At 49.1% G+C, this 11,965-nt stretch overlaps 2 protein-coding genes across 2 annotated transcripts in view; both read right to left on the bottom strand.

Moving 5' to 3' along the window:
• LOC103153736 (lactoylglutathione lyase-like) overlaps nucleotides 1-3,360 on the bottom strand; it is an 8,678-nt gene extending 5,318 nt beyond the window's left edge. Inside the window, exons 1-4 of the mRNA XM_007574759.2 lie at nucleotides 3,135-3,360; nucleotides 1,880-2,080; nucleotides 787-869; nucleotides 574-714 (exon numbers count right to left, since the gene is read on the bottom strand). Coding sequence (XP_007574821.1) covers nucleotides 574-714; nucleotides 787-869; nucleotides 1,880-1,948 — 293 coding nt within the window. The 5' untranslated portion in view covers nucleotides 1,949-2,080; nucleotides 3,135-3,360. The remainder of the gene's footprint in view (nucleotides 1-573; nucleotides 715-786; nucleotides 870-1,879; nucleotides 2,081-3,134) is intronic.
• Nucleotides 3,361-4,579: 1,219 nt separating this feature from the next.
• bub1 (BUB1 mitotic checkpoint serine/threonine kinase) overlaps nucleotides 4,580-11,965 on the bottom strand; it is a 10,042-nt gene continuing 2,656 nt past the window's right edge. Inside the window, exons 5-24 of the mRNA XM_007574758.2 lie at nucleotides 11,705-11,745; nucleotides 11,568-11,626; nucleotides 11,451-11,500; nucleotides 11,080-11,264; nucleotides 10,828-10,940; nucleotides 10,480-10,694; nucleotides 10,362-10,402; nucleotides 10,174-10,293; nucleotides 9,966-10,076; nucleotides 9,806-9,884; nucleotides 9,466-9,544; nucleotides 9,205-9,373; nucleotides 9,065-9,125; nucleotides 7,632-8,233; nucleotides 7,015-7,115; nucleotides 6,719-6,880; nucleotides 6,162-6,319; nucleotides 5,912-6,089; nucleotides 4,986-5,092; nucleotides 4,580-4,915 (exon numbers count right to left, since the gene is read on the bottom strand). Coding sequence (XP_007574820.1) covers nucleotides 4,720-4,915; nucleotides 4,986-5,092; nucleotides 5,912-6,089; nucleotides 6,162-6,319; nucleotides 6,719-6,880; nucleotides 7,015-7,115; nucleotides 7,632-8,233; nucleotides 9,065-9,125; nucleotides 9,205-9,373; nucleotides 9,466-9,544; nucleotides 9,806-9,884; nucleotides 9,966-10,076; nucleotides 10,174-10,293; nucleotides 10,362-10,402; nucleotides 10,480-10,694; nucleotides 10,828-10,940; nucleotides 11,080-11,264; nucleotides 11,451-11,500; nucleotides 11,568-11,626; nucleotides 11,705-11,745 — 2,827 coding nt within the window. The 3' untranslated portion in view covers nucleotides 4,580-4,719. The remainder of the gene's footprint in view (nucleotides 4,916-4,985; nucleotides 5,093-5,911; nucleotides 6,090-6,161; nucleotides 6,320-6,718; nucleotides 6,881-7,014; nucleotides 7,116-7,631; nucleotides 8,234-9,064; nucleotides 9,126-9,204; nucleotides 9,374-9,465; nucleotides 9,545-9,805; nucleotides 9,885-9,965; nucleotides 10,077-10,173; nucleotides 10,294-10,361; nucleotides 10,403-10,479; nucleotides 10,695-10,827; nucleotides 10,941-11,079; nucleotides 11,265-11,450; nucleotides 11,501-11,567; nucleotides 11,627-11,704; nucleotides 11,746-11,965) is intronic.

The raw sequence follows: 11,965 nt of genomic DNA, 5'->3' as shown, positions 1-11,965 counted from the left end.
TAAGACCGGACTCGAGACCAAGACCGATCTCGAGTACCACAACACTGCCGTGTAGCATCAAACCAGTTACCCGTGTAGCATCAAACCAGTTAGCCGTGTAGCATCAAACCAGTTAGCTCTGAAGTATCAAACCAGTTACCCGTGTAGCATCAAACCAGTTAGCCGGGTAGCAAAGCTCTTCAGAGAAATGGCTGCTCAGTTCAATGTTTTGCTGACCATCTGAAAAGTACGGTGGCCCAGGAGTGACGTAATGCTAAAAGTTGTGCTAAATCGCACTACATGCTAAAATTAAAACTAAGCTAAAATTGAAGTTATGCTAAAATCTTGCAACACAACATCACAAATACGAAACCACGTTTGTGATGAACTTGCCAGCATAACTTGTGTTGTGGATTTCTGCTGTTCTGTGTTTTGTTGAGCCTTCTGGGCCACCGTAGAAAGTGGGTCATGTTTCAGACTGGAGCACCCAGTAGAGGTCAGGGTTTAAAGGCTGGGATGAAACCAGTGTGGAAGGACGCTGCAGCCGTTTGAGGTTGTTAAAGAGTGGAAATGTAGGCGTGCATGCTGCGTTACTGCGTGAGCTCCAGCGTTCCCCGGCAGGAGAACGTCCAGGCCGTCCTCTCCAGGCGCTCCGACGGGATCTCCGATTTGCTCTCGTATCCCAGGAAGTAGTGGCTGAATCTCATGGAGGGGAAGTCGATCTTCTGCAGCAACCTGCAACCCAGACAGGAAGTCAACGCCCGACGCCTGCCGCCTTCAAAGACCGTAGGAACTGTGAGCGCTCACGTCATGCCCAGGACTCTGGTGTAGAAGTCCAGGGAGCGGGCCGGGTCCTTCACCCGCAGCATGGTCTGCTGCAGCATGTAGTCCTGGAGAGGAAACCGCTTTACTGCACTGCTGCAAAAACGCTTCATGGACCACAAACGTCCCAGGAGGCGAAACAGAACATTGTTGTTCTGAGGCCTTTTTCACTAATATCATGGTTTAATAATAATGCAAGAACACAAAAATCAATAAACTCTAAAGTCTAATGAACATTTAAAACTGGAGTGGAAAACTTTAAATATCCAGAATAAATAAAACAAATACAATCAACTATGAAATCTCTGAAACAAAGCTGTCCTTCAAAATAAAAGAAACAGCAGCAGAATTAAGAATCCAGTTGTTGGTAGAATGAGAAATTATTGAATTTATTTTCGTTTATGATGCGTTTAATTGGTTATTGGGACAGGCCTACTTCTGGACTGGACCCGTTTCCATCCAATCGTAGGAGTTCCTGTCTGCAGAGGCGTTTCTCTGGAAGGAACCCGACTGGACGAAAAGGACGGCGTCCTTCTCCAAACAGTACTGCCTCACTTCCTCCTTCAGCTGATTGGCTGACGTGAGTCTGGAGTCAGCCGATTGGTCCAATCAATATGAGCTTGACCTCTGTGACCTCCGGTTCTGTCTCAGGGAGTCCAGAACAAGAAGAAACGAAACCAGATAAAGGTTTCGGTTTGAGTTTTTACATTTCCAGATGAAACCTTTCAGTTTGATCATCCCATCAATGATTTTCCTGGGAATAAAGCCGGATCGCTGCTCTTCCTGTGCTTCCCTCTGAAAGGAAAACTTTGGTAACAGAAACTCCGTCTTTATGCTCGGCTTCTCAGCAAACATGTTGCTGCAAACATCCCAGATACCATCAAACTGAGAGAGTTCTGTTCGATCGGCTCACTGGGTCCAGTAACAGACACCTGATTTGATAAAACAAAATAAAAAACCAGAAGAGTCTGAATCTCCCTCGTTTCTCCGTCTGCCTGCAATAAAGCCTGAGCGATGAAACCTGGCTGCGTGTTCCCGGGTCTCCAGCCCGGCAGAAATGACGCGCTGCGCCCGTTACCTTGGTGACGGCGGGTCCATCGGAGCAGGCGGCGGACGCAGCGTCGTCCGACAGTCCTCTGCCCGCCATGACTGATGATGATCCTCCTTCACGATGCCTTCAGGCGCTGCTCTGATCATTTCCTCACATGTTGAAACTGGCACAGGTGCCTTCAGGTGCTGCAGGAATGTGGAGCGCCGGGAAAACGACCAGACACACAGACTGTGCAAAAACAGAAAAATCTTTCAAAATAAATATACAAAACTATATCGGTTTGAGTTTAAGTTAATTACATTAAAATAATAAAATGTTAAATATCTCAAAATTTTAAATACGCTAATAAATTTAAATTTTACATTTTAAGAAAACATTTGCACCTGAATTTGGATCAATTCTGATAAAACATAAAGTTGTTTTAAATCAAATCCAAATTCCTACATAACAGGTAAAATTTCAGAATAAAAGCCTTATTTAATGGTCTCAATTCCACAAAAACATTTCTCATTTAATGATTTATCTTTACTACACTAGAATTTAGAAAGCATTGCATGTAAGACCATTTTTCAAACAAAACGTATTTTTCTTACAAAATCTCACCTTTTTGTTAGGAAACAAAGTTTCTGATGGAGATGTTTCTCATTCATACACAATATTTTTCTAAAATATCAAGACAAATATTCCAATATTTTTCAAACATTTTTAAAGTCTTTACTCTGACTTCTTTCTCTTCCCTCTAATGCCTATTTAAAACAAGAAACATATGGAAACAAAATAAAACAGAGAAAACAACAAGACATAGAACAATATCTGAGGGTTTTAGAAATTATTAGCAAATTATAAATGTTAAAATTTAAGTTGTAGTCTTTAAAGGGGAGATATAATTTGAATTGAAATTAGTACTGTAGCTTTTTAGCTTCTGCTAAATATCATGTTTGTACAGGACTTTAATATTAGCATCTAACATTAAAGTTAGAAGCTAACATGTGAACAAGTGAACGCACTTTAGCATTCACGTAACCAATTACCATGTCGCTCTTTATTTGGCTCTTTATTTAGCTTCCCCTAAATATTAGCTAGCCTAGTCAAGTGAAACATTCTGAAACATGTTCAACCACTCAAAGCAGAAACAATAACCTGATATTTCACGTTTTATAAGATGAACAAGCAGAAATAAAATCACATCGTTGAACTTTTTAGGTTTCCTGAACAGAACCTGACCCCAGCATTCAGGAGGAACCTTCTGGTTTCTGGGTCTGAGGTTTCACCCGCATCTCACCTCAGCCGCTCAGCGGAGCGTTTCGGGGCAAAACGACCGTCCCATCATGCTTCATGCCCAGGACGAGCCCAGACACGAAACCAGACCAACATGAAACTCAGGCCGGGTTTCAACTTGCAGAAACGCGCCAGAGCAAACGGAACACCGGTTCCTTCAGTTGCAGTAACCTGGTGTCCCCATGAGGTGGCAGCACTGAGCATCAGAGGGATCAGCGCTTCAGTTGGCGGTGTTGCAGAAGAAGATGAGGCTCTGCATTTATCATTAGGGCGGCAGGTGAACGAAAGATTTTTGATAGAAAAAGGGGAAATGTTGGATATAAAATGCAGCATTTTATAAAACATAGAGACAGATAGATATACAAATATTTCTCAAAAGTTCCAAATTTAACAAAACAATAAGTGGTGAGCACTCCCACTAATCCTTTAATTAGCTCTTTGGCTAACTTTGAAAACATTTAGCTCCACTTAAATTATTTTTCCAGATAAATTCTAAAGCGCTAATTTACTTGGCTGATTTGTAAACTTAGTTTAATAAAGTTTGATTCTTGTCTGTTCAGAATTCTTTGGTTAGACATTTAAATTCATGCCTTTATTTTGACATTTAGAACATTTCCATTTCCTCTCCACAGTAAACATACAGGAACAAAATAAACAGTAGAAAACATACAGAAGTGCATGGCATACGCACAAAAAATAACAGGCGTTACCTCAACTATGAGATCCAAAGCTTGTAATCATAAGAAAAGGCCTCAGAACAAGATATGAACAAATTCAATATTTATGTGCTAGTCATTAATGTGCTACGAAATTCTAAAAATGTTTGTTCGCCAGCAGCTAAACCAAATTAGTTTTAGTAGTAGTGATCACTAAAATGCTGTATCATGGTAATTAGTTAAAGCTAAAGCAACATAGTAATTAGAAGGAGCTACATCAGGGGTGGGCAGTCCTGGTCCTGGAGGTCCGAAGTCCTGCAGCTTTTAATGTCTCCCTGGTCCAACACACCTGGATCCAACAGCTATAAGTTACAGGAGACCCTCCAGGTCTGGAGTTGCCCCTGCCCCCCACCCCTGGTGTAGCTTTTTTTGCTGATCTGCTAACTCAGAGTTTCTCCATCCTGGTCCTCAGCCTCCCTGTCCTCCATGTTTCAGGTGTTTCCCTTCTGCCACCTCAATTGCATCTCTGGGTGATTAACAGGATCTGCAGCTCCTGATGGTCCTGCAGTCATTTGATCAGCTGTTCTGGAACAGAGGCTCATCTAGAACATGCAGAGCAGGGGGGCTGAGGACCAGGTGGAGACACACTGAGCTAAAATATTACAATCATCTTGTTTTTTTATGATCCAGAACCATCAGAACTGAAATCCTGAAACGTCTCCCTCTGCGATTTTAACTGGATTGGGACAATATGCTGCCACTCAGGTCCGTTTTTAGCAGAAACACAAAAATCAACAAGACTCCAACACATTTTATTGTTAACATAAGAATCACTTCACAGCTCTACAAAATGAAGCCCATAAAAAATAATATATTTACAGATGATGTGATGAACTGAAACCAGTCTGTGTGGTCCAGTGGTTCTCCACAGGATCACCTGCGGGCCCGGTGGTTCTCCAGCAGCTGCACCACCAGGCGACTCTTTAGCGTGGCTAGCTTGCTGCTGTAGTGCTGCTGCAGGACGGCGGCCAGCCGGCGCCGGAGGCCCTGCAGGCTGGGCAGAGCGCCGCAGTCCGGCACGTTGAGCAGCGTGTGGAAGAAGTCCAGCCACAGGTCGGCGTGGGGTTTCCTGAAGGGAGAGGAGGCGGTTAGGGGGAGAACCGGGCCGGATCCAGAGGGACCGGTGGTGATCGGGTTACCGTCTGAAGATGCCGTTGGTCTGCCAGACGCCGCCCTCATTAACGACCTGCATGTAGGTCCCAAACAGCAGGCAGTAGACGGTTCCCGCAATCCCAAAGTAATCCGTCTGGAAACAGAGCAGATTTGTATTCACACCCTGGTCCGGGTTCTGGTGGTTCTGATGACCTGAACCCAGAGTTCACTCTGATCCAGAATTAATCTGCAGCCAATAATTCAGCTTTGACTTTTTAATGGAGTTCAGAAATCATTCTGAGGGTCAAAGATCAAACTTTTCTCTGACTGGTTCATCTCAGACTGCCTTTCACTCATTGGCTGTTCAACATGGAAGCTCTGCTTCTGATTGGTCGGACCGCCACAGCTCAGCCAATCGGTGCCGTGGATTCATCACTTTAAAGCATTATTATAGAAATGTGATCAGATGTGTCCAGTTTCATTAACATATAATTATATTAAGAAATAAAAGTATTAATTATTAAGGAATACATACATTTTTTTACATTAATAAATAAATGAGTACAAACTGAAACATTTACCAACCCACCAATAAGTGATGAAATACAAAATGAATGTTAACTAATTAAAGATTAAAATGATCAATAAATATAAATAATAATGTAAATGCATATAATAAATATACTTAATAAATTGATGGAGAAAGTTTTACCAAACCTAACTGTAGCAATATTATAATTAAATAAAACCTAATAATGAAATAGAACAATAAATAAATATGAGAATAAATGAAACTAAAAAAATAAATATAAAATTTTTTATATATATATTTTGTTCATCCAGTTCTGACTTTTACTTTTCATTAATTTCTTATTACTGATTAATTAGATTTTTAATAATCTCCTTTAGTTTGTTACTGGCAGGCCCAGAGTCCAACCGAAGCCCCGCCCCTCTCCAAGCCCCGCCCCTCTACCTGGTAGCTCCAGGGTTTCCCGCTCAGCATCTCTGTGCACTGGAAGCCGGATGTCAGACACCTGGCGGTGAACGCAGTGCATTCTGGGAACAGCGCCATGTCGATGCTCTGACCCAGATCGATGAGGACGAGGCCGTGGTCCACGCCGTCCGCGTCGAAGCTCCGGTTCTCCAGGAACCTGGAGGGGCGGGACGACGGCGTCAGACGGGCCGGAACCAGAACCAGAACCAGAACAAGCAGACGGACCCACCTCTCTCCCAGCAGGAAGTTGTCAGGTTTGATGTCGGCGTGGACGATATGCGCGGCGTGCAGCTGCTCCACGGTGTGCAGGATGCAGATGGCGAAGTGAAGCACGAGGGGCGGCGGCATCACCCTGTCGCTCTGCGCCCGGAACAGGTTAACGGCGTTCTGCGGCGAGAAAACAAATACAGAGAGCGTTACCGAGGCGACGCGGAGCGTTCACGGAGCGTTACCGAGGCGACGCGGAGCGTTCACGGAGCGTTACCGAGGCGACGCGGAGCGTTCACGGAGCGTTACCGAGGCGACGCGGAGCGTTACCGAGGCGACGCGGAGCGTTCACGGAGCGTTCACGGAGCGTTACCGAGGCGACGCGGAGCGTTCACGGAGCGTTACCGAGGCGACGCGGAGCGTTACCGAGGCGACGCGGAGCGTTCACGGAGCGTTCACGGAGCGTTACCGAGGCGACGCGGAGCGTCACCGAGGCGACGCGGAGCGTCACCGAGGCGACGCGGAGCGTTACCGCAGGAAAACAACTGTAGCTGGGGCAGCACGTGGGGCGGTACGCACCAGCAGGGTGCCGTAGTTGTGCAGCTCCCCCAGCATGATGCTGCCATCCAAGAACAGGTGAGCGGAGCGGATGCTGCCAAACAGGTGGCGCACAGAAGGAGGCAGGCGGGCGTCCAGACAGGTGTTGATGTAAAACTCCCAGGGATTGGCCGGTTTCTGCACCTGAGGAAGACAGGAAGTGATGACATAGAAAGGAGGAAATAAAAGGAAGTGAGTAAAGCTAATATGAGCTAAAGAAGGAAGCAAGGACAGAGGGAAGGAGAGCAGGAAGTGGTGCGGCGCCCCCCCCTCCTGACCTTCAGCACCATCCTGTTGGAGGTCGCGGGGTCGGTGGCCTGGAAGACCGTGGCGAAGGCTCCCTGCCCGAGGACGGCGTCCACCCTGAGGGACGACGATCCTGCAGGACGAGAGACAGCAGGACGTCTGAGAAGGTCCTACTCAAAGTTTCCACATCTCCCCTGTTTATCAGATTTAACAGATTTTCTGTCAGCTGGAAATTAAAACGTTGTTTAACAATTTACTGCTAAAAATCTGAAAAGTGTGGAGCGGGTTTATATCATCTGTGGCTCAGTTAGACTGAGCTTTCATGTCCTTCTGCAAATTCTTAGTCAAAATCAGATCTTTGACTAGGCCATTCTGCTTTGATCTAAACCATAATATCCTGGTTTTAGCTCCATCATTCTTCCCACAGCATGATGCTGCCACCGCCGTGTTAGGTGTGAGCCAACCAGATCAGACCAGAGCTCCTTAATTTGATACCAGCAGGAACTCTTTCACCCTAAAAACATCAGGGCGTGAATTCAGGTGCATGCCACACTTTTCAGCTGTTTATTTGCTACTTATGTTGGTTTGACTCATTAAAGTTTGTTATGCGAGCGGTTCAGGCTGTGACCTCTGACCCTGCTGGTCCTACCCATGCTGAGGGTCTTCTTGGGGCCGATGCTGGGGACGGCGCAGGGCCAGCTGTAGCAGCAGGGGTGAGAGGTCAGCGGTGGGTGGAGTCGGGACAGCAGCTCAGAGATCCGGTCGGGGTCCCAGGGGTCGGACACCAGCTGGAGGTCGTCGGGCGCCGCCGGGCTCATGGGGACGTCCCGGGTTCTGGTGGTGCAGGCCGAACCAGGTCGGCAGGGACTCAGGAAGGCGTCCAGGTCCGGCTCCGCTGAGGCCTTGGGGGCGCACTGCGGGCTCATGGGAACGTCACCGAGCCGGTTCTGGTCCGGTTCTGGGCTGCCGGGCCTCTCTGGGTCCTCCAGGATCTGAAACGGTTCTCTGATAGGCCTGAGCGGGTTCTGCGGAGGGCTGGCGTTCGTCTCCCAGCCGGCGGCCCCGGAGGCCTCGGCCGGGCAGAGCGTCTGGTCCCTGAAGGAGAGCAGGGCGGGCGGCGGCGGCTGCGTCATGCTGAGGCAGGAGGAGGCGAAGCCGTCGGCCATGATGGTCCCCTGCCGCGCTGAGGGCGGCAGCAGCGGAGCGCCAGCCGCCGCCGCGTCATCAGCTGGACTCTGCTCCATGATGGGGCTGAGGGAGAACCAACCAATCACTTCATACCAATAATACACAGCTTCTTTACTTCACGTAGCTGCTAAGCTAGAGAAGCAACTAGCATGCTAGCGCCAAAATGCTAACAAAACAGGATAGTTATTTTGTCTCTCAAAACATCGACTACATACGACTGGTTGGTGGAAGAACAAATATTAGCTGATAAAAACTGTCTGTGAATCATATTCATGCGCTTGTTTGACGCTAGCCACCTGGCATTAGACACTTCATTGCTCGTGCACCGCCACCATGTGGTGAAACTTGGTACAACGCCTATAGTCAGAATACTTTCACCTTTGAACAGGTAAACTCTGAAAAAAACAGCCAAGCGGGACGGTGGACAGGCCAAGGTGAAGTACAGACACCAACTTAGCAACTTTGTTGACATATTTAGCAAATTTAGTGACAAATCTAGAAACCTAAAAAAATTAAAAAGAGGCATATGACAACTACCTACTTCTAAAAAAAAGTGACTCGTGATAAATCTAGTAACTTGTTTTTGAAAACAGGTGAGTAACAACAAATCCACCGACTATTTCGAAAAAAAAAAAGCAACTAATGTAGCGACTCTTTGAAAGAAGGGCCGACTGTGGCCCCTTCAGTCAATCGGAAGGTTGAAGGTTCGATTCCAGCCTCAAGTCACCAAGGGACTCAACCCCAAACTGCCTACCGATCTGGGGTCGGCGTATGAATGTGTGAGTGTTTGAGTGCGAATGAATGAATGTGACTGTAAAGCGTTTCATCAGTTCAGTCCATTAGAATTAGTGACTGAATCAGTTGTGACCCCATGCTGGCCTGAAGTCGGCTCACCTGAGCTTTTTCGTCTGTCGTCTGATGAAGACGTTTTCGTCATCGCCGTCTCCGTTATTCTCTGCAGGAACATCAGAATCAGAACCTCATCCAGTGAAGCATCATGGAGGCGGCGGAGGAGGCGGAGCCTCTGCCCGTACCTTCAGCCAGGAAGAAGCAGCCGCTGAACGGCGTTTTGTGAGCGAACGGCGTGGAGACGAACTGGGCCAGCGGGGCGAAGTCGGTGGTGCTGTTGGGGCAGGCGGCCAGCGAGTTGTAGCGCGCGCCCCACATGGTGCTCTCGTCTGGGATCAGCTCCGACGGCGTCTCCTGGTGGACACGGACAGGGATTCAGCCCGACAACCGCCAGCACCAGCTGGACCAGAACCACTGGAGATTCCTAACAACCGTCCGAAACTCACGTTGGGTCTGTCCGCCCTCGGCCCACTGAGTTCTGTCAGAGCCCTGGCCGGTTTGGACCGCTCAAACAGAACCGCGGCGCTGAAGGAAACAAAAACATCAAATCAGTCCATGTGTTACCATGGTTACAGATGATAAATGTCCAAAACTGAAACAGGAGGAGCAAGAATCGTTCCAGCTGCAGAGAAAGTTCAAAGATGGAGGAAGAAAATCAAGAACAAAAAAGATAAAAACAGAAAGAAAAGCAGAAGGAAAGGAAGTAAGGAAGGGAACAAGGACGTTACCGTCTCTTTAAGGAGGCTCCAGGAACCTCTGATGATGAGGAAGAGGAGGAAGGTTTACCTGCCGTTCTCTTTGTCTTCATAGTCCTGGAAGATGGTGAACGGGGCGGAGGCCGGCGGCTCCAGTACCAGCGGGACCACTGTGACCAGGGAAGGAGAGAACGGGTCAGAACCCGGCTAACCAGAACCAGCCTGCAGTTCTACAGATCCAGAACATTTACCGCCGGTCTCCAGGTCCGGGTCGGGCTCAGCAGCGGCCCGGTGCAGCATGGAGGCTCCCTGGAACGGCTCGTCCAGGAAGGTCGGAGCCTGGAACATGTCCATGATGACGCCTAGAGAGAACCGGGTCAGAACCAGAACCAGAACATGATGACGCCTAGAGAGAACAGGGTCAGAACCAGAACCAGGACAGCAGGAGTGGGCTCTCACCCAGGGCCTCCCGCGTGTTGACGGTGGGCGACGGCAGGGCCCTGGAGGGCGTGGCCTGGACGAAGCCCAGAGAGGAGTTGGGCGTGACGTGGGAGAAGTTGGCTGCTCCTCCCTGAGACACTGGAACGATGAAGAAGATGAGGTGAGGATGAAGAGCAGGAAGAAGGAGGAGGGCAATGAAGACTCACCATCCAGCTTCTCCTCAGGTTCTGGTACCAGACCGCAATGCCTGATGGGAAATATGGAGGGTCAGAGAGTTTAAGGAAGTCGTGTGAGTTTCCCCTCCGGAGGTCGTCAGGTACTCACAGCGGCGCCGCGCCGAGCTCGTCTGGGTTCCTCTGGGCTGATGACCCGGGAGCCTGAGGTTCTGCTGCGCCGCTGCAGTCGGACAGGACCGGGGGTGGGCGGGTCGCCTCAGAACCAGAACCGGTACCGGCAGCCTCCTGGATCAGGCTGAGGTCGGAGTGAAGCCTCAGGCCGACGGAGCGACGGGAACGAGAGGAGGAGGAGAAGATGGAGGCCTGGAGGGGAAACATCACCGGGTTACCTGGGTCAAAGGTCACATGATGAGACAGAGAGAGAAAGGAATAGAAAATCAGAAGACAGAGAGAAAGAAGGACAGAAAGGCGGCCATTGCTCCGTCTCCATGGTGACCTGCAGCGTTGCGCAGTGAGATCCTCCGCAGGCCTCCAGGCCCTGGTTGACCTGCTGCAGCATGCTCTGCAGCCTCTGCACCTCCTGCTCCTGCTGCCACAGCTGCCGCTGCACTGCAAGGACAACACCAGAACGGGTCACTTCCTGTCTCAGGGAGAACCGGGTCGCTTCCTGTCTCAGGGAGAACCGGGTCGCTTCCTGTCTCAGGGAGAACCGGGTCGCTTCCTGTCTCAGGGAGAACCGGGTTCTTACTGTTCTCCCTCCGCTCCCGCTCCTGCCTCTCCCGGATCTTCCTGAAGTATTTCTCGGCCCGGACCTCTTCGAAGCAGAACTCGGTGCCGTCGTGGACCAACGCGTCCTCGCTGTACTCGGAGACCGTCCGGGTGGCGGCATCCTGACTGGGACGTTGCATCCCCGACGTCTCGGCACGGGACGCGCTGCGGACAGCACCACAGGTGAGCAGACACCTCGTTAAGACCAGGACTAACGAGCTCAGAGGACTAACGAGCTCAGAGGACTAACGAGCTCAGAGGACTAACGAGCTCAGAGGACTAACGAGCTCAGAGGACTAACGGCTCAGAGGACTAACGAGCTCAGAGGACTAACGAGCTCAGAGGAGTTACGTCGTGACGGTTCTTCTCAGAGGCAGTTTGGATGGAGAGCCAGCGGCGGCCTGGACAGAACCAGAGGTTTAGTGGGTCATACTGGTGCAACGGTTGCAAAACGTAACAGACCGGAACCTTTTTCTGGGGAGACATCTGATTGGTCAGCTGGGAGTTCTGCAGAGGGACTCGGGCTCCTGTCCAATGAAACACAGGAAGAATCAGCAGCTGATCCAACATGGTATCATGAGAGAATCGGGTCGACAGACTCTCACCCGACGCTGGAGGCTCGGTTCTGGTTCTGCTCTGGAACTGCCTGCAGGTCACACTTCACAGTCAGCATAAACTACACTCGCCAAACCTCCGCTAATCTGCTAATATGCTAACAGCAGAGCTAATTTTCAGCTTAAAATTAAATTTGTGCTCAAGACTTGTCGTCTTTAAAGGAAATATGCCTTTTAAGGTTAGCGCTTCAGCATTAACTTCCCTTAATGCCATGTTAGTAGCGCTTTAGCATTAGCTTCCCTTAATGCCAT

The sequence above is a fragment of the Poecilia formosa genome, unplaced genomic scaffold, assembly GCF_000485575.1.
Source record: "Poecilia formosa unplaced genomic scaffold, Poecilia_formosa-5.1.2 Scaffold360, whole genome shotgun sequence".
Lineage (NCBI taxonomy): Eukaryota > Metazoa > Chordata > Actinopteri > Cyprinodontiformes > Poeciliidae > Poecilia > Poecilia formosa.
Note: the sequence above shows the minus strand (reverse complement) of the source record. Positions and strands in the feature narration are given on the sequence as shown.